This window comes from Pleurodeles waltl, chromosome 6 (genome assembly GCF_031143425.1).
Source record: "Pleurodeles waltl isolate 20211129_DDA chromosome 6, aPleWal1.hap1.20221129, whole genome shotgun sequence".
Taxonomy (NCBI): Eukaryota; Metazoa; Chordata; class Amphibia; order Caudata; family Salamandridae; genus Pleurodeles; species Pleurodeles waltl.
The window spans coordinates 757526633-757546432 of NC_090445.1; the positions used below are offsets into that span (position 1 = coordinate 757526633).

At 47.9% G+C, this 19800-nt stretch overlaps 1 protein-coding gene across 1 annotated transcript in view; it reads right to left on the reverse strand.

The window, feature by feature from the left end:
• LOC138300243 (caspase-7-like) overlaps positions 1-18700 on the reverse strand; it is a 304287-nt gene extending 285587 nt beyond the window's left edge. The window contains exon 1 of the mRNA XM_069239328.1: positions 18539-18700. Within this exon, the coding sequence (XP_069095429.1) occupies positions 18539-18559 (21 nt within the window). The 5' untranslated portion in view covers positions 18560-18700. The remainder of the gene's footprint in view (positions 1-18538) is intronic.
• Between the last annotated feature and the right edge of the window lie 1100 nt (positions 18701-19800).

The window sequence follows — 19800 nt, forward strand, 5'->3', positions numbered from 1 at the left end:
TATTTCTTACTTTGAAATAGTATATACAGAGCAAACTTCCTACACAACTGCTAAATCCTTCTGAAAGTCATCTTGTGAAACTTTAAGAATAGTAGAGATATAACTTTCAACAGGGCAAATGGACCTCAAAGAATACCACTATTGAAAGTTCTTCCAGTACTAGTTATAAGACTTCCGACTATATAGATGCCTGGATTTGTTAATATTAGAAATTGGGTCTTTGGTTGACAGTCAGGTTACCCCCTGTTCAAGCAAGGACCCTCACTCTAGTCAGGATAAAAGAGAATCACCTTCAGCTAACCCCTGCTTACCCCGTTGGTAGCTTGGCAGAGCAGTAGGCTTAACTTCAGAGGGCTAGGTGTAAAGTATTTGTGCCAACACACACAATAACGGAATGAAAACACTACAAAATGACACAACACCAGTTTAGAAAAATAGGAAATATTTATCTAAACAAAACAAGACCAAAACGACAAATCCGACATACATAAGTCAAGTTATGAATTTTTAAAGATTACATTTAAAAAAAAGGTTAGAAACACAAAATGGTTCGATGAGGTGTTAACACGGCGTCGTGACGGAGTCGTTCCCAACAAGCCGACACCAGCGGCGCCAAACACGGAGTCGCGTAGACCCCCAAGTACACTTTGGTGAGGAGTGAAAACAGTCGGGGATCGCGGTGTCTGTGCGAAACATTGAATCCGCGCACTTCGAGCGGCGTCGGTCACGACGTGATGCAGCGACTTCCACGGAGTCGCGGACTTCAGCGGGGCTGCAGCGGCGTCGGGCCTGCGAAGTTCGTCGCGTTCAAGCGAAGATCACAGAGTCGGTTGCAGGCGGCGTCACCGGATTCAGCAGCGGCGTCGGTCCGAAGTCGTCTGAAGTCGATTTCCTTGGATTTCCACCAGCTTTCCTTTCAAGGGCCCAGGGACTGGATAGGGCACAACTTGTCAGAGCAGGAGTCTCTCCAGAGACTCCAGGTGCTGGCAGAGAGAAGTCGTCTTTGCTGTCCCTGAGACTTAAAACAACAGGAGGCAAGCTCTAAATCAAGCCCTTGGAGATTTCTTCACAAGATGGAAGGCACACAAAGTCCAGTCTTTGCCCTCTTACTCTGCAAGAAGTAGAAACTGCAGAATAGCTCCACAAAGCACAGTCACAGGCAGGGCAGCACTTCTCCTCAGCTCTTTAGCTCTTCTCCAGGCAGAGGTTCCTCTTGATGTCCCGAAGTGATCTAAAGTCTGTGGTTTTGGGTGCCCTTCTTATACCCAATTTCTCCTTTGAAGTAGGCCTACTTCAAAGTGAAGTCTCTTTTGAATGTGAAATCCTGCCTTGCCCAGGCCAGGCCCCAGACACTCACCAGAGGGTCAGATATTGCATTGTGTGAGGACAGGCACAGCCCTTTCAGGTGTAAGAGACCACTCCCCCCTCCCTCCTAGCACAGATGGCTCATCAGGAAATGCAGACTACACCCAGCTCGTTTTGTGTCACTGTCTAGTGTGAGGTGCAACCAGCCCAACTGTCAAAGTGACCCAGACAGGGAATCCACAAACAGGAAGAGTCACATAAATGGTATAAGCAAGAAAATGCCCACTTCCTAAAAGTGGCATTTTCAAACACACAATCTTAAAACAAACTTTACTAAAAGATGTATTTTTAAAGTGTGAGCTCAGAGACCCCAAACTCCGCATGTCCATCCACTCCCAAAGGGAATCTATACTTTAATCAGATTTAAAGGTAGCCCCCATGTTAACCTATGAGAGGGACAGGCCTTGCAACAGTGAAAAACGAATTTAGCAATATTTCACTGTCAGGACACATAAAACACATTAGTATATGTCCTACCTTAACCATACACTGCACCCTGACCTTGGGGCTGCCTAGGGCCTACCTTAGGGGTGTCTGACATGTAAGAAAAGTGAAGGTTTAGGCCTGGCAAGTGGGTGCACTTGCCAAGTCGAATGTACAGTTAAAACTGCACACACAGACACTGCAGTGGCAGGTCTGAGACATGATTACAGAACTACTTATGTGGGTGGCACAACCAGTGCTGCAGGCCCACTAGTAGCATTTGATTTACAGGCCCGGGCACCTCTAGTGCACTTTACTAGGGACTTACTGGTAAATCAAATATGCCAATCATGGATAAACCAATCAACAATACAGTTAAGCAAAAAAGCAAAAACGTCCAACGGTGAATAATTACAGTGCCTGGTTACCCTCACAGGTGACAAGCAGCACTCTAGAACTCCACCTTACATTACGTTAGATTACACTACAGCGAAATCCTCTGGAATCTCTCTACTCTGACACCGAATGCTCTCAACCTCCAGATCATCAGAAAAAGCTTGGACAGAGGCAGGCACCTTGGTTCACGAAGAAGAAATTGTGATAGTATGATTCTCCACAGGGATGACTGAGCCAAGTTCACCAGTGGAAACCATATTCTGCAAAGCCAAAAGGATGGAACTGCTATCACCTCTGCTGGTTCCACCTGCATTTTTAGATGCAGCGAAAGGATTAAAGGAAAATAAGGAAAAGCATAAAGGAGATGAAGAGTTTAACATCCAGATAAGAAGTCTGCTCCACAACCACCTGGAGCTGGAAAACGAGAGAAGAATCTTGGATACTGACTGCCTTCTTGTGAAGGAAACAAATGCAGAAAGTGTTCCCCGAACTTATTATATAAAACATTTGTGGAGTTGCTGACGTTAAGATGACAGAAAAACTCTACTCAAGTTGTCTGCTGCCACATTGTCATTCTCAGCTGCTTTCAGAGAAAGAAAACAATGTTCTTCCCATATCCCAATCTTCTGTAGAATCAGGTGGAGGGATGAAGATGCTGTTCCTCCTTGTCTGTTTTTATAAGACATTGTCACCTTAATGTCTGCCACACAAATATGTGTTGTTGAGACAGTGACAACTGAAAGTGCAACAACGCTTGGTGTACTGCTGCTAAAACTCTCCAGTTGGGAGATTTTGTTTTCTTCTTGTTTATCTATTGTCTTGAACTGACATATCCAGTAGTGTTACTCATCACCTTTTCAAGTTAGCATCTGTTGTTACTATTTTCGGTAGTCCCAAATGAAGCAGAAATCCTCTGAATGAAACTGGATTCAACTAACCTTATGGATATAATCTTACCAATCCTGTTACTGGAATCTACCCCTAACTCATAAAAGCAAGCTTCCAATACTTCAGGAGAGGCATATAAAGAGGTCTCAGATGCTGTCTGGCCCAAGGAACTAGAAAGCCCAAGACGTCAGGTGTCCCTGAACTTCCAACCATACATGTGCTGGAGCAGTGGTTCCCAACCTGTGGGCCGGGGACCCCTGGGGGTCCGCGAAGCCTCCTCAGGGGGTCCGCGGCTGCTTAAAATATTTAATAATATTAGGTCCCAGCTATCAGTAATGACTCCTCGGGGGTCCCCGTGTTCCAATAATGATTCATTGGGGTCCCCGGGCTCCAGTATTGATAAAATGGGGGTCCACAGAAGTCAAAAGGTTGGGAACCACTGTGCTGGAGGTTTACTTATAAACAGTAGATGAGACAGTGAAGAGCTTAATTTGACTTCTCTTTGTACTGGAAAGGAACACATTCCTGATGTCTATATAATTTAGTTGAAGAAACAAGAAAAGCACTCCTAAAAGGTACGGGTGCACAGTAGCTGTCTTTATCAGTTTCCATGCATGCATTATGAACAGACACTAGTTTCCTCCTTACAGGCACACCAGCACAGGGGAAAGGAAACTGATCCACCCATCCTAATCACCCACATGCATCTCGGGGACTAACTGTACATTCTTACTTATGTATCATTGCATTACACAGACAGCCATACTTCCGCGAACGTGCCAGTCCTGGAGCAACTGGAAACAATTTCCTCCTCCTGGGGCTCTACAAGTATTGTGCAGCCTATCTCCCTCCTTTGCCTGACACAGAGAGATCTTGGCATGAGTCCCGTAGCTCAAGCCTGGCAAAGATCCCACTCCCTTTCTTGTTTCAATCATGATGCAAGAGAAAAAATCAGGAAGTAATGTGGATAAGATACTCTATTACAGCGTCCAGTTGGTGGGGAGCGTTTTAACTTTACTTCCTGGTTTTTCTACTGTCTGAGGTGGAATGCCTCGAAAGCAGTGCTGGAAAGACAGTAGATCAGAGGTTCCCAAACAGTGGTCCTGGGACCCCTGGGGGTCCGCAAAGCCTTCTCAGGGGGTCCGCGAGAGCCTAGAAAATTAAAAAATATTAACAAATATTGACAAATTAGGTCCCCAGCTTCCAGTAATGACTCAGGCGGGGGTCCCTGGATTCCCATGATGATTCAGTGGGGGTCCCTGGGTTCCATTAATGTTAAAGTGGGGGTCCACAGAAATCAAAACGTTGGGAACCACTGTGGTAGATCCTGCCAGATTATGCTTCTGGCAGCTATTTCCGGCTGACCCAGGGAAACATGATGAATACATCCTGGTGTCATTCTCCAACACTTGGCCATAATTCAGCAGTGCACGCACGTTTGTCTGCATTCTGTCCAGAGCAGTAACATACAGGCAGCGAGAGGGCGTTTTTATTTTTACTTCTAGTGGGTCACAAAACAAAGGTCTAAGGTAAGGGACCATCAGCTCTTTTTTTTGTTCAAGTAATAACTTTGACTGGGAGTCATATGAAGCCTAACACCTAGAGGTCAATGCAATGGAAGGAAACAAAGGCAGACAGCTTATCACTTCACAAGTACCTCACAGAAATTATGACTTGGAGGCAGGTTTTTGACTTTGTTCATTCCTCTATGTAAGAAATGAATAGGCACAGTAAGAATGCAAGATTTATCTATGGGTATGAGTAATTACACTAGTATTGATTTAAATGGAACCTAATATTTTTTATTTAATTCATTTATAGTGCTGCACTTCCTACTGGAGAGTGTCAGAACGCTTTACATAACACACAGAGGCACAAAAGTATAAAGTTAATGTACAGGAAATGTTACATAAGACAATTTGGTTTATAAGGTGTATAAATGACATATTGGCCAAACTTGTAGACATTATGGCACTCATTATGACATTGGCTGTAAATCCCGCTTACCGCTCGCTGACGGCCGCCAACATGCCGCCGCGGTGGCAGATATTGTTTCACCATATTATGACACACACACATCAATCTGACAGAATACTGCCACAAATACAAATCCGCAAGTCCATAGGTCAGTGATAAAGTGGCAGTCCCAAAACCCATACTGTTACCCCAACAAAACAACACCCATCACATTATGACCCATGAATCACCACGGTGGACATTCAACCGCGGTAAACCATTGGCAGTACATACCGCTGCACTCAAAATGGACACCCACATACAAAACACCACCACACTGGCCAATACCAAAAACACACACCTAACACCCATACACACACCACACCCACACATCCACACCACTATAAAACACACACCCACAATACCCACAACCCCTTACGAACACAAATTGCTACCAGGAGACTGAGAAGAAGGGCACAGAGACAACTAGACACACACACCACTCACACCCATACACCCCTCACCCACTCCACATCGCACACCCTACCATATTACCCAACACACTCACACCAACACACATCACACAACACCCATGGCACTGCAAAGGCACTTCCATTTCACTGAGGAGTTAAGGGTCATGGTGGAGGAAATTGTCAGGGTAGAGCCACAGCTCTTTGGAGCGCAGGTACAGCCGTTTCCATTGCAAGGAAGATGGAGCTATGGTGGAGAATCTTGGACAGGGTGAACGCTGTGGGACAGCACCCAAGAACGAGGGACGATATCAGGAAGAGGTGGAACGACCTACGGGGGAAGGTACGCTTCATTGCAGCAAGGCGCCAGCTCACCATACAGAGGACTGGCGGTAGACCCCTACCTCCTACCCCTCAGCTCACAGCATGGGAGGAGCAATTACTGCCAATACTGCATCCTGAGGGACTCGCTGGAGTTGCCGGAGGACTGGACACTGGTAAGCAAGATTTACTACCTATCATCCCCCTAATACCTGCATGCCATCTGAAACCCATACCCTCACTCCCATCACTCCACTCCATCCCACACACTGCACCTACACATATGACTAACCCCAATGCCAAGCCCTGCATGCCATACCAATGCATAGACATCCCTCCCAGCCCTGCATGGACACCCGTCACTAAAGCATGCACAGCATATGGAAACTAACATACCCACAATACATCGCCATACACAAGCAAAAGGTGGCAGGGCAACACCAATGATACAGGGGAACCCAGGGATGTACAAATGTCATACACTTGAAGCATAATACATCACTTACATACCCACAGGTACCCCAGCCAATGTCAGTGGAAACGATGTGCCACCACTATCCAGTCCCCCAACAGACGATGCCCCCAGTGATGACAGTAGCTCTAAGCCTCAGGATCTGGATGACCTACCTGGCCCATTAGGGACCACTGGACAGCCGGTCACCCAAGCACAATCACAGTCCACCACAGAGCCTCCCCCATCAGGATCCAACACCACAGCACCCACCAAGCATACCGAAACCTCTGTCCCCAGGACACATCAATCAGCAGTGTGCCCACCTGTACTGGGACCCCAGGCCACACCTCGTCCCCAAGACAATCAGGGACCTGGGGTCAGTGGGCACACCATTCATGGGACAGGGGGACAGGCCAACAGAGATACTGGGAGGACTGCTGTGCGCCAGGGGGAGGACAGGAACAGGGAACCGACTCTCCAGGAGGCACTTTCCGAGATCCTTGGAGCCTACCAACATTCCCAGGATACGATGGGCCAGATCCTTGACAACGTGCAGGAGAACAGGCGGCTGCAGGAGGGAATTACCAGAGGATCAGGGAGGACTTGCAAGCCATCAACACCACCCTGATCTCCATTGTAGGGGTGCTGGCAGACATGGCCAACAACCTGAGGGAGGCAACAGCACACCAGCAGGTCCCTACCACTAGCCAGTCAACTGAACAGCCCTCCACTTCCGCTGCCACTAGTGGGGCAGGAGGCCCCGCCACAGGACCCAGAAGCCACCAGCATCCCTCCCCCTACAGAAGGTGAACCACCCTCAAACGTTCTCAGCAACCCAGACAGAAGCCAGAGACAACTGTCAAGACCACTGCCAGGAAATTATACTCTCCTGGTGGTCCCCCTTGTGTCCCACACTGTCACCTTGAACTGCTTTGCTCCCCTTCCTATGGACACTTTGACTCTGCACCTGTGCTAAAAACAGACTGGAACAATACCCTGGACTTTCCTCCATCATCACCCCATTCCATTGCACTTTCCCCTCAATTTTTTAGCACTGCAATAAACACTCTTGAACACAACTCAAATACTTGTATTTCATGTTTTAAGACAGTGTTTTAATGAAAACAGTTATATCCGTTGCAAATGAACTGTACAGTGTGAGAGCATAGAAATAATGACCTGTAGCTGGCTGTAGTCAGCACATCAATACACAGATGTCTTTGCACTAACATCTGTAAAATGAGAATCCATATGTGACATTAAGTAGAGGTAAAAAGTGGTTAATGCCATCATGCCACAGCCACAGAGAATACACCAATAATCATAGAAATGTTAAGATGCACTGTCTCACCTGTGTGTCATTGGAAGTACTGATGGATAACTGATGTTCTGTTGTCCTCATCCTCAGCCTCTTGATCCTCACTGTCATCAGGGTCTACTGCTGCCACAGGGGCATCTCCAGTCTCCTTCTCCTGCAGAAAAGGTACATGGCGTCTAAGGGCCAGGTTGTGCAACATGCAGCATGCCACTACTATCTGGCAGACCGTCTCTGGTGAGTAGCACAGGGATCCACCTGTCAGATGGAGGCACCTGGACTTGGCTTTCAGCAGGCCAAAGGTCCTCTCAATGATCCTTCTGGTTCGCCCATGTTCCTCATTATAACATTCTTCAGCCCTTGTCCTGGCATTCTTCACTTGGGTCAGCAGCCATGATAAGTTTGGGTAGCCAGAGCCACCTGTAGGTATTGAGGGACAACATTTGGCCACACACTATCCCATGAGGTTAACATCAGAGGCATACAATAACAAACACTGGGTGGGGACCAAGGCTTACCTATAAGCCACACCCTGTGCCTCTGTATTTGGGCCATGACATTTGGGATGCTGCTATTCCTCAGGACAAAGACATCATGCACCAACCCAGGATACTTAGCATTGACATGGGAGGTGTACTTGTCCGCCAGGCACACCATCTGTACATTCATGGAGTGGAAACTCTTACGATTCCTGTATACCTGTTCATTCTGGCAGGGGGAACAAAAGCAACATGTGTCCTGTCAATCGCCCCAATAATATTGGGGATATGTCCCATTGCATAGAATCTGTCCTTCACAGTGGCCAAATCGTCCACCTGGGGGAAAGCTATGTAGCTGCACATGTGTTTTACCACGGCAGACAACACTCTTGCCAGCACAATTGAGAACATTGGCTGTGACATTCCTCCTGCCAAGCCCACTGTCACTTGGAAAGAACCTGTTGCCAGGAAATGGAGCACTGATAGCACTTGCACAAGAGGGGGGGAACCCAGTCGGTTGACAGATAGATGATATCAGGTCAGGCTCCAACTAGGCACACAGCTCTGTGATTGTGGCTCTGTCCAGTCAATAGGTGAGTATAATGTGCCTGTCCTCCAGTTTAGCTAAGTGGTCTGTACATGTGGGTATGTCTCCATCTCCTATTCACCCGCAGTGGTAGGTATCTAAGGGGCACAAGAGTGAGTAGGCTGTCTAATTTGAACAACTAAACCACAACAGCAGTCCACATCATGCACTTATGTATTGCGAGAGTGTAAATTTCACAGTATATGCCTATTTAACCTGTGACGCAGCAATTCTCGATAGGCCTGTTCACCCTCCCCCCTGAAATGGCGACCGTCTGTCCTGTATGGAGGGACAGGTGGAAGTGAGGTAATTCCACTGACGTTGGGCGTGGTGGTGGTAGGCGGTCGTGCAATTCCTCATTGGATAATATTGGGGCCTATGGAGTACAGTGGCCAATGGGGATGTACGCCGGCAGGAGAAGACCTACACTGCATGTGCTGCTGTGACCTGTGTCTGGAACCTACCATGGCCCATGTGACTGGGGAAAGGGCCCCAGCCTTCACTTCAGAGGAGTTGGAGCGACTGGTGGATGGGGTCCTACCCCAGTACGGACTGCTGTATGGGCCTCCAGACCAACAGGTGAGTACACTTTGGGCTTGATGCATGTGGCATGCATGCATGGAGATGTGTGTGAAGGCATTGTGTAAGGAGGGATTCTCTGTTGGCGGTGTACGTGTTGTGCACTGGGCTATGTGTGTGCCAATGGTGATGGAAACAGGTATGGTGGGCCATATGTGTGTGACAGACTGGACTGTTAGTTTAATGGAGTTCTCCTGTATGTATTACCTCTGCAGGTCAGTGCCCATCAAAAGAAGGGATTATGGCTTGCCATCGGCAAGGACGTGCGGACCCTGGGGGTCTATGGCAGGCGGAGCACCCACTGTCGGAAATGGTGGGAGGACCTGAGACGCTGGGCACGGAAAACCACAGAGGCCCGGCTGCGGATGGCCTCCCAACAAGGAAGGCATGCCTGTCGGACCCTGACCCCCTGATGGCCCGTATACTGGTGGTGGCATACCCTAAGCTGGATGTGCACTTGAGGGAATCACAGCAGCCACAAGGGGGTGAGTACAGTGGGTATTGTTACATCTTTTGGCTGGTGGGGTGGTATCCGGGTGGTGGTTGTGTGTTAGTGGGTGCCCCTAAGGCCAGGCCAGACATTGCAGCGTGGGTCATCTCTAGGGTAATGGTTGCATGTCAAATACAGGTAACCTAGCTTGTTAGTAGTCACTTTCAGGCAGGGCATCGTGGGTCCCAGGTGTACTGCAGTTGGCGGTGTGTGCTCCTCATCTTGCCTTGGTGACTAGCCATATCACTGGTAGTGCAATGCATATTGCTTAGGCCTGTTCCCTGTGTGGTGTTGGTGGAGTAATTGACACAGTGTTTCCTTGTTCTCTCTGCCCCCCTTTTTTGTTCTGTCATCCTGTCCTTGTGTGCATTAACATCATCTGGTGGAGGAGCAGGGGCACCAGCGACAGAGGGAGCTGCATCCCACAGGACTCTAGAGGCAGAGTCCACCGCCAAGGGAACCAGTGGGACAGAGGGCGAGGGGAGCATCACAGTGGAGACGAAACCTACTCAGATACCTCCTCCGATGGGAGCTCCCTGGTGGTGGCGGACACCTCTGTGACCACCCCAGCTGCAGGTACAGCCGTCAGCCCCCGTACCAGCACTGCCCTCCCAGTAGCCCCTCAGCGAGTTGCCTGTTCCAACTCACCCAGGAGGGTGGGCATCTCCTTCTCACCAGGCACCTCAGGCCCTGCCCCAGTGAGTCCTTCTGCCCTGAGCGAGGAGGCTATCGACCTCCTGAGATCCATCTCTGAAGGGCAATCAACCACTGTGAATGCCATCCAGGGGCTGGCATCCCAGATGCAGCAATGCAATGCATTCCTGGAGGGCATTCACAGTGGATTGGCGGTCCAACAGAGATCGATTCAGGCTCTGGCCTCCTTTCTGATGGCAGCCATTGTCCCTGTTTCTACTGTCCCCCCTCCAACTACCACTTCTCAGTCCCATTGTCCTCAACCCCAACCCATCCCAGGCACACATACAGATGAGCATGCACACAAGGCAACACACAAGACTGGCACAGGCAAACACAAGCACCACACAGCATCCCACAGTCACTCACGCAAACACCGTGCAGTTGCAGACACGACAACATCCACTGCCTCCACTGTCTCCCCCTCCTCCTCCTCATCCACCTTCCTCCCAGTCACGTCCACACTCACACCTGCATGCACTACATCTACATCCACTACCAGCATCAAGCAGAACACACAACTCACTGGCAGACACCTCCACAACAGCCATGCACGCGTCCCCTCTTTCCTCTCCCACCCTGTCTGTCCCCCCTCCTAAGGGACACAAATGCAAGCATTCACACACCCAACAGCCACCTACCTCACATCAGCATACTTCCCATGCACTTGCAACCAAGTCCAGCAGACATACACCTCCAAAAACCACTCCCTCATCCTCCACTCCCATTACTCCTCCCTCCTCCCGCCCCACTGTCCCTAAAAAGCTTTTCCTTTCCCAATTTGACCTCTTCCCTACCCCTCCCCCTGTCCCGCACCCATGGGCAGGGTAGCAAGGACACAGCCCAGCACCTCAGCAAAACAGTCCAGGGGGACAGTGGTAGCACCACCTACTCGTGGTGGTAAGGATACCAAACCTCCATCACAGAAGAGGAAGGAGCCATCACCATCAGGGAAGAAGGGGAAGGGGCCTGCACCACCAGGGAAGAGTGGGAAGGGGCCTGCACCACCTGTAAATAAGGGGAAGGGGTCTGCACCACCTGTGAAGAAGCGGAAGGGGCCTGCACCACCTGTGAAGAAGGGGAAGGAGCCTGCACCACCAGACAGAGAGGGGAAGAGCCCATACACCCCTGCCAGGAAGGGTAAGGGATCCAAGACCAATGTACAGGAGAAGACGAGGCACTCTACACCAGCAAAGGCTGTCAGGCTGACACCGCCACCACCACCAGCTGTAACTAGGCCCCACCGCCAGCTGTGGAAGTGCAGCCATCAGAGAGTGCAGAGGCTGCCCGGGAGGCTCCTCCATCCACCACCACAGTGCAGCCATCGGACAGTGCAGAGGCTGCCCAGGAGGCACCTTCATCCACCACCACAGTGCAGCCATCGACCAGTGCAGAGGCTGCCCAGGAGGCTGCTCCATCCACCACCACCACAGTGCAGCCATCGGACAGTGCAGAGCTGCCCAGGAGGCACCACCACCACAGTGCAGCCGTCACTGCCAGCGGACGCCATGTAGGCCACACTCCAGGGGCTGCTGTGCAAGTTTCCCCCTCCAGAACCAGTGGGCAAGTCACCCACTCCAGAGACTGTGGCCTTGCACTCCCCAGGACAAAGCAATGGGCATGGAGCCCCCTCCAGAACCAGTGGGGACGTGCCCGTATGCAACTGAGTTGTCCCCCCATCCCGTTGAGCTGCCTTCCCATTTGCAAAATGATGCCCCTGCAGTGTTCTCTCTGGATGTGTCAGGAGACAGATTGGGCCTTGGACTCTGCCCTGTGGCCTTGTGTGCCCTTATGACTTTGGACTGGCCATTGGCCCTTTATGTACATCTGTAAATATATCTGGTTTGTGGTCCATGTTATATTATGCCGTGTGTCGTGTGCGATTGGTTTATGTGTGCAGCTGGTTGTGTGTATGGTGTGTGTTGTGCGTGTGTGTCACTGTCATTTTCCTCCCAGCCTCCCTTGTGTTCTAGGCGGCTGTACTCGCCGTCATTGTCTTAGTTGGCGTTGGTGTTCCAGGGGGAGCATGACGTAGATCATCGGGAAGACTTGCAGTTCGGGTTCCATGGCGGCGTGGTTCTTCCCTGTGTCTCCAATGGTGAGTCCTTTCACTTCTGAGCTCTGTTTCTGCCAGGCTTTTGTTGGCGCTGGTACCGCCCCGGAAAGGGTGGAGGTTTTGTGTGTCTTAATATGGTGGGCAGTACTTTGTCTCCCAGCTGGCTGTTGTTGGCTAACGCTGTGGTGAATGTTGTTTCCGCCCTTGCGGTTGGTGTGGTACATTTGCTGTCTATGGAAGTTATCACCGCCATAGTCATAATTTGGTGGAATTTACCGCCGGCCTGTTGGCGGTATTACTGCCATTTTTTCACTCACCGCCAGAGTCATAATGAGGACCTATATGTTAAGAGTGAACTGTCAGGAGAAACACAAAGTCAGTATATAAAATGTAACTTGGTGTTTGTGGTCGTCTGTACTAACAAGACTTTATTACTTCCCAAAGGAACCCTTCTTCACAATATTGGAATAAACAACAGATTGAGGAGAAAAACTATAAAGATCTGAACCCATGACTTACAATTTGCATTCAGCTCCTTGATGCTAGTAAATAGACCACTGTGCTATATTAGAAGGTTTACAACTGTATGAACTGGAAGTAACAAAATGATCCCAGTGTCAAAAGCAGTAGCCCACATACATAGTTAAATAAATTCCAAATCTATGATCAGCGTAGTATACTATGTGCTTTGCAGCAGGCACATTAACCATCTATGCTACTTTATGAGTAAAACATGTGACTGGACAAAAGCACAAAACTCTCCCAGAACCACTAAAGTTATTTTAAAACTATTGAGTTTCCCTCATAATTGCTGGTCAGACAATGATCTCTGTAGTAGGTGTATTAACCCTTTAAGATATTTTAAAATAAAGCCACTTTTTGGCCAATTAAGTATTCTAAAACAGACTAAGGGGGTCATTATAAGTTTGGCAGGTCAAGGACTGCCAAGCCAGTGGTGGTGGTTGAACTGCCACACTTCTGGTGGTCCGACTGCCAGATTACAACCATGGTGGTTGGACCGCCGCCACCACCACAATCACGGATCCTGACGGGTTGGCGGTGGTTGGAGTCATGCTCAGCCATGGCGGTGCCCATGGCAGCACCACCGTTCTGATCATGACTCCACTTTCTGCCATGAAAAGGCTGGTGAAAAGCCAGTGCTGGGTGTTACAGAGGGCCCCCTGCCAGTACCCTGGGAATGTACCCTGTCTGCTCTACAGACAGGGCGCATTCCGTGGGTGCTGGTGTGTGATGGCACTGGCCTCCGCTCCCTAAAACAAGCAGAGGCCAATGCTGTTGCACTATTTCCACAGGGCTGATCGGCGGAAAACGTCGTGATACGATGTTTCCGACGTTCAGCCGGTGGAAACATCGTAATACGACGGGGTGCGGTTGCCGGTATGACAACACCTTCACCCCTAGGGGCTTGGCGGTCTGACGGTCAGACTGCCACACTCGTAATAAGCCCCTTAATGTCACATATGACCTTGTTGCCAATTTCTTTGCAGCGGATTTTTTTTTTTTAATAAATGTACTGTTTGTCAGTCCCACCCCTTGTGAATACACCACCTTTCCTTTGCCACACTTTGACCTCCAATATGGGTTCTCGGAGTAAATTGCTGTCAATTCTAGCACTGCTCAAAAGTAAAAGCAGGGACCAGGGCCTGAATTCTTAATTTGACAAATAAAGAGTGCCGTGGCCACAGTAGTGCTCAGAGGCCCGCTATCGGTGCTATTAAATGTTATCGCCCCAATAACCAGGGCGCGGACACCTGTATCCTTCTTGGGCCTCTTAAATACACTGGCCAGCACTCGTGACGGTTACTGTTTTCTCCCTTTGTTCATATTTTCTGTTTTTCTCTTTAGATTCCTTTCCTGTTCGCATTTTTTCCTCTATTATTCTCGGGAAATTTCTAATGAATGAAATAAAAGCCGTCCCCAAAATGATGCTACACAAAGTGCCTTTCATCTGAGCTGCTGCTCTGGCAGCGGTCGTAATTACGTCACAACCCTTCTTAAAAGATGACATAGGCGAAGATTGTATTTTGCGACAGTTATATTTTAGAAGCAAAGCAGTATATTCTGAGAATATGGCAAACCAAAGATGAAAAATAAAATGTTGGTTTCAAGAAATCGACGGCAGCCCATCCCAAAGTGATCACTTTCCAAATTAAATGTCTAAAATTCGTTGAAACATGTTAGAGCTCTGTACTGAGGAATGCTGAAGACAAACCTGCCAACCGAAAGTGAAAGTGAACCGGTGTCCCCAGCAGAAGTTTCATGTATTTAAGTTGCCTTTGATACGGTGGCATTCATTCCCTAATACTAATGACAAACAGGCTTTCCGTTCAGTATAATGTGCCTTGGCTTAAAGTTTAGAAGACACTGGCGGCTGGTATTCATGGGCGCAATGGGCATTGCCCTACTATCTTAAGAGGAGAGACAAAAAAGCGGAGATGGAACACCAAGCGGCTGGTAAATAATAGCTACTTGCTGCTGGATGACGTATTTCTTCAAATCTATGCTTTTGTATGGTTGGAAAGAGGGTTAGAATTTGATTGTGGCTTGGTGGACATGTGCTGGGTTGGGCTGGGCTAGGGCTTCTTCGCTCTGAAGGCACAAGCTACACCAGTGACATCACAGCTGAGGGCAAGTTGTATTTCCATGGCCCAGGGCGGAGTCAATGGAACTACTTTCATTGAAATTGTCAGGGGCAGAACAGGCCATGGTGTAAATAATATATGAGGGTGTGGCAACCATTGTGGGGTCATCACCAGGGGAGAGGCAGGCTGGAGACTCAGAAAGTAGCATGTGTGCATGTTTTCACTTCTGCAGCTCAGCATTACGTTTAGAAGGCCGTATTACAGAGATAAAGCTGAGCCCGCACTTGAATCACAGGAGAAAAAGTGGATCCACAATGGAAAGGAATGTGCTTTGAGAAGAAAGAAGACGTGCCCAACCGCCTGGCGACCAGGCTAGCCACAGGATCCAGAATAATCTGGTCATGACTGGAACAGTTACAGTAACCTCATGCGCCCCATATTGACATTTTCAGAAACAGAGAAGAGCCCTAAGAAAATACAGAAGCCCAGCTACCTGAAGGAGAGGTGATTAAATTCTCCTTTGACAAAATGAAAGGTGCGGCACTGGTACTAGTTTGGAAACGGGTGGAACACACAGGCATTACAGTCTATTTCAGTAAAGGTGGAAGAGCTACTACAAACACAAGCCAGGATTGAATGCGATATCTGGCTCACCTTGAGGTGCTCTTGACACCTTAAGCCCAAAACAAGCCAAGCTTTCACATGAAAGGATGTAGCCTACTGGCTGCTGCTGCTGACTATGTTTCCTGGGAGTATCAGGTTCCAATCCCGACTTTGCCTCTAAGCATCTTGTGAATTACTGGCAAATCACCCTAAGCAATAAGAAATGAAAATGAGTAACATACTGTCTGTATGTTGTGAAGTGTACCTATATCCCTGGCAAAGTTCACACTGTGAAAATTTAAATGTGGATTTTACCTCTTACCAGCTCTTCTCTCAGCCTCAAAGCATTAACCTTTGATATCAGGAAGTGATACCCATCTAGAAGTTGAATTGCACAGTGTGAAACTTGAAAATCTGGGCTCAATCCCAAATCAACATCACAAAACAAAATAAAATGATGGACAGAGTGTTCAAACTTTTCAAACACTCACCCCCCAGTCACAGATCTGGGTTTAATCCATCGTTATTTTGCTCGCCACGTCACCCCAGTTTGGACCCAGCCATATGCAAATCAGTCTTGACCCTGTTCCCATTGGAACAGTGCAACCCGAACTGCTAGGACAGGTCCTCCCTGGACAGGAAACAAGCATCCTAGGACCGGTTTCAGGGTATCATCCTTCATCAGCCAGGCTAACTTGAATCCAGTGGCGCAGCGAGCAAGGGACCCACGTCTGGGCATACCCCTGCCACTTAGGGCGCACAAAGCACATCACAAAACAAAATAAAATGATGGACGGAGTGTTAAAACTTTTTAAACACTCACCCCCAGTCACAGATCTGGGTTTAATCCATCGTTATTTTGCTTGCCACGTCACCCCAGTTTGGACCCAGCCATATGCAAATCAGTCTTGACCCTGTTCCCATTGGAACAGTCCAGCCCGAACTGCTAGGCCAAGTCCTCCCTGGACAGGAAACAAGCATCCTGGGACCCGTTTCAGGGTATCAGCCTTCATCAGCCAGGCTAGCTTGAATCCTGTGGCGCAGCGAGCAAGTGTGAACTGATTGCATGACCCTAGGCAAATACCTTATTTCACCAAGCTTCCTTTCTGTTCATTATCACATATAGGAGCACCTTCACATATGTGAGCTCTGGAAGTATAATGTACAAAAAACTATTGTGTTTAATAGCCTACGTGCTGCTTCTTCTTTAAAAGATTCTATGATACAAGTATGGAACACATGACCCCTGACATGCCTCTTAATTCACTAATAGCATTATCAATAGGGCAACGGCAGGAAGGTATTTCAGTTCATGGTTAAAAACTCACTTTAAAAAAAGGCTGCCCAAATCTGGTGTACTAAGGTGACAGCTTCTAAGAGGTGAAGAAATTAACTTTTTTGAACGTTTGTTTGTTGCAGGATTTACATTCCGAACATTCTCAAGGCTTGGCTAGTGCACAGGTTGATGATATAGCCACAGCCAACCATTGGCTCAGCTCTGTTATTCTGCTGGTTCACCCATCTCTATTTTTATTCACTGCTTATTTATGAAGGGCTGGGTTGCTCAGAGCCGGGTTGAGAGATGGATGGAGGGCAGTGGTATGTGCTTTTTTGCCCGGTGCCTGATATTAATTATTTCTAAATTCTGTTTCAGCTGTGCTTTTTTAAAGTCTTATGGTGCCTAAGGAAACAACAAACTCACCGGGATGTCCTCTTCCACGATCTTTAGATTCAGTTTTATCAGATTTTTCTGTTGAAAATATTATTGTGAGTTTGTAGGGATCACTTCTTTTTTATCCAATATGCTATGTAGAAGGATGATAAGCTGAGCCAGCCCCACATGGAGTTGAAGCATTTGATCCCATTCACTTTTCTGTGATAAGCAGGGAGGACCTGGCAAATACTATCCCTCTAAACAGCCAATGGATTATTTACGGCAGTGCTTCGGGGAAGTAGCAGTTGGCTCCATGGACTCAATGAATTTGGGCCCCTCTGTACTGGGTCTCTCTTTGCTGCATTCAGAGAAAAGCATATATTTACCTAGTCGGACCAATTAGTTATTATGCATTGCACATTTTTCGACTTGGTTTTAATGTTATCTTGTGCATTAACAACATTAATTTGGATAGTTTTTGTTCAAAATGATTTACAAATGTAAAGACCACCATTTAAATCCTCTTTTTTTTCTTCAAAATATTCTTCTGTGGGGTGGGGGTAGGGTTCTCTCCTCATGCACCGACTCTTTCAGTTCGGGCTCGCTCGCCTTGTGTGCACATTATACTGGGGTCTGTAATAGATCCGGCCGCACCACTTTTAAAATCCACCAGCCGCCACTGTTAGGCGCATGATCTCTAGGGTGACCAGATTTTGAAAAGAAAAAACCAGGGCCGTTAAATATAAAAGTAGGACTTGAGCCTTTAGTCTCACTTTTATAATGTGCCTGTCCAGTAAACGTCTGTGTGTGTGACACGGATACACATGAGAGCAGGCAGCAGACGGCAGAAACTAATACATTACTTGTTCAATTAATTAAGACTCTAGAGTCTTTACCTTTGTCCCAAAAACCGGGACTTTTATTTAAAATTAACAGAAGCATTAGAAGGTTGACCTGATCTGTGCCTCAAAAACCGGGACATTTATTTAAAATGAACAAAAGCGTCGGTGCACCGGGACAGTTCTCTAAAAACCGGGACTGTCCGGGGAAATCTGAGAGGTCTGGTCATTGATCTCTCCACACATTCAAATCTTCTGGAAAAAAACACATTTGCCCCGGCGGGGTGGGCGCTGAAACCCATGAAAGAACACTCTCTGCCCGACACACAAACAAAGAAAGACTGACATACATGAAGGCCAAGCTTTACCGTGTCGAGTTGAGAGTCCATGGCGATAGAAAGGCGGCAGGTCTCCTCCAAGTGACCACTGTCTACTAGCTGGAGCTAGATGACGCACTGTGTAGAGCAACAGAGACGCCCTGCTTCAGCCGTTCCGCTTGACTGATGAAAAGCAAGTATTTCGGCTTTTTTAGTATGTTTGTCATTTGACCCAACATATTACTTTCTCTTTTCGAGAAGTCACGTGGTTTCTTCATAGGCGCGAAGGAGCGCTTGGTTTAGAAACTCGCAGAGATTGAGCCAACAATCACTCCTGACTTTGCATGACAAAGCGCGCTGTTTTGTTAATGTAAACTTGAGAAATGAATTACTTATTTTGCACAACTTTCAATATTGTGTTGAGGGATACTCTGGAAAAATTGAGAAGACGTGGTCATCCGGTTCTAATTCTCATAGTGTCTTCTCACAAAGATTCCTGCTGACCGGCGGTGTGCACTTAAATCAAACATCATGAATTCCTGGATTGGTTTTATTAATACTGTCTGGGCAGAAGGCGTGACTTCATTGGTTCCAGTTTGTCATCGGCAAACAGTAGACTTGGACAGTTAATCTGTTCAAAGAGTCTGCCATCGCATGGAAGCACTCATAAAACTTTTGAACGGTTTGACGTAGAAGCAAATTATTTTTACATGAAATCTCAAAATTCGGAAAAATGGTGGATTATGGCGTGAGTGTTGTCGGGACATACAGGCGTGACACTCTTGTTGGTGTAAAAGGTCATTTATTAGAACAGGTTTTAAACATCATTACTCAAAACTTAACTATATTTCCTTTAACAGACTTTAACTTAAACAATTCCTTTTCCTTTATTTCCTCCTTAAAATATCTCCCTTCAATTTCCCTACCATATCTACTCCCCTATTCTTCCCATGCCTTGCCTGCCTGTAGCCTACCCCTCCCCGCTCTGATCCTTCAAATCCTTGTTTTTCCCCCTGGAAGGGTGGACAAGCCCGCACCTGGCTCTCCACCCTCCCCCATCTCCTGCCATCCCTTCAAAATTCACCTGTCCTAAATGACTATTAACCGCCCCTACTTACCCCTTCCTTCCTACCTACGATCTCCCCTTCCTGTCTTCCTAAGCTGGGTGGGTGGGTGGTCCTGACTAAGACTCCTTCCTACACTACGTCGGCACGGTGAAGAGGCCGACCCCACCCTACACCCCCCTTATATACCCTTGCCTAAAACCCACCCCCACCTATCTTCCTACCAATGAGGCACCTTGCGCGCCACTT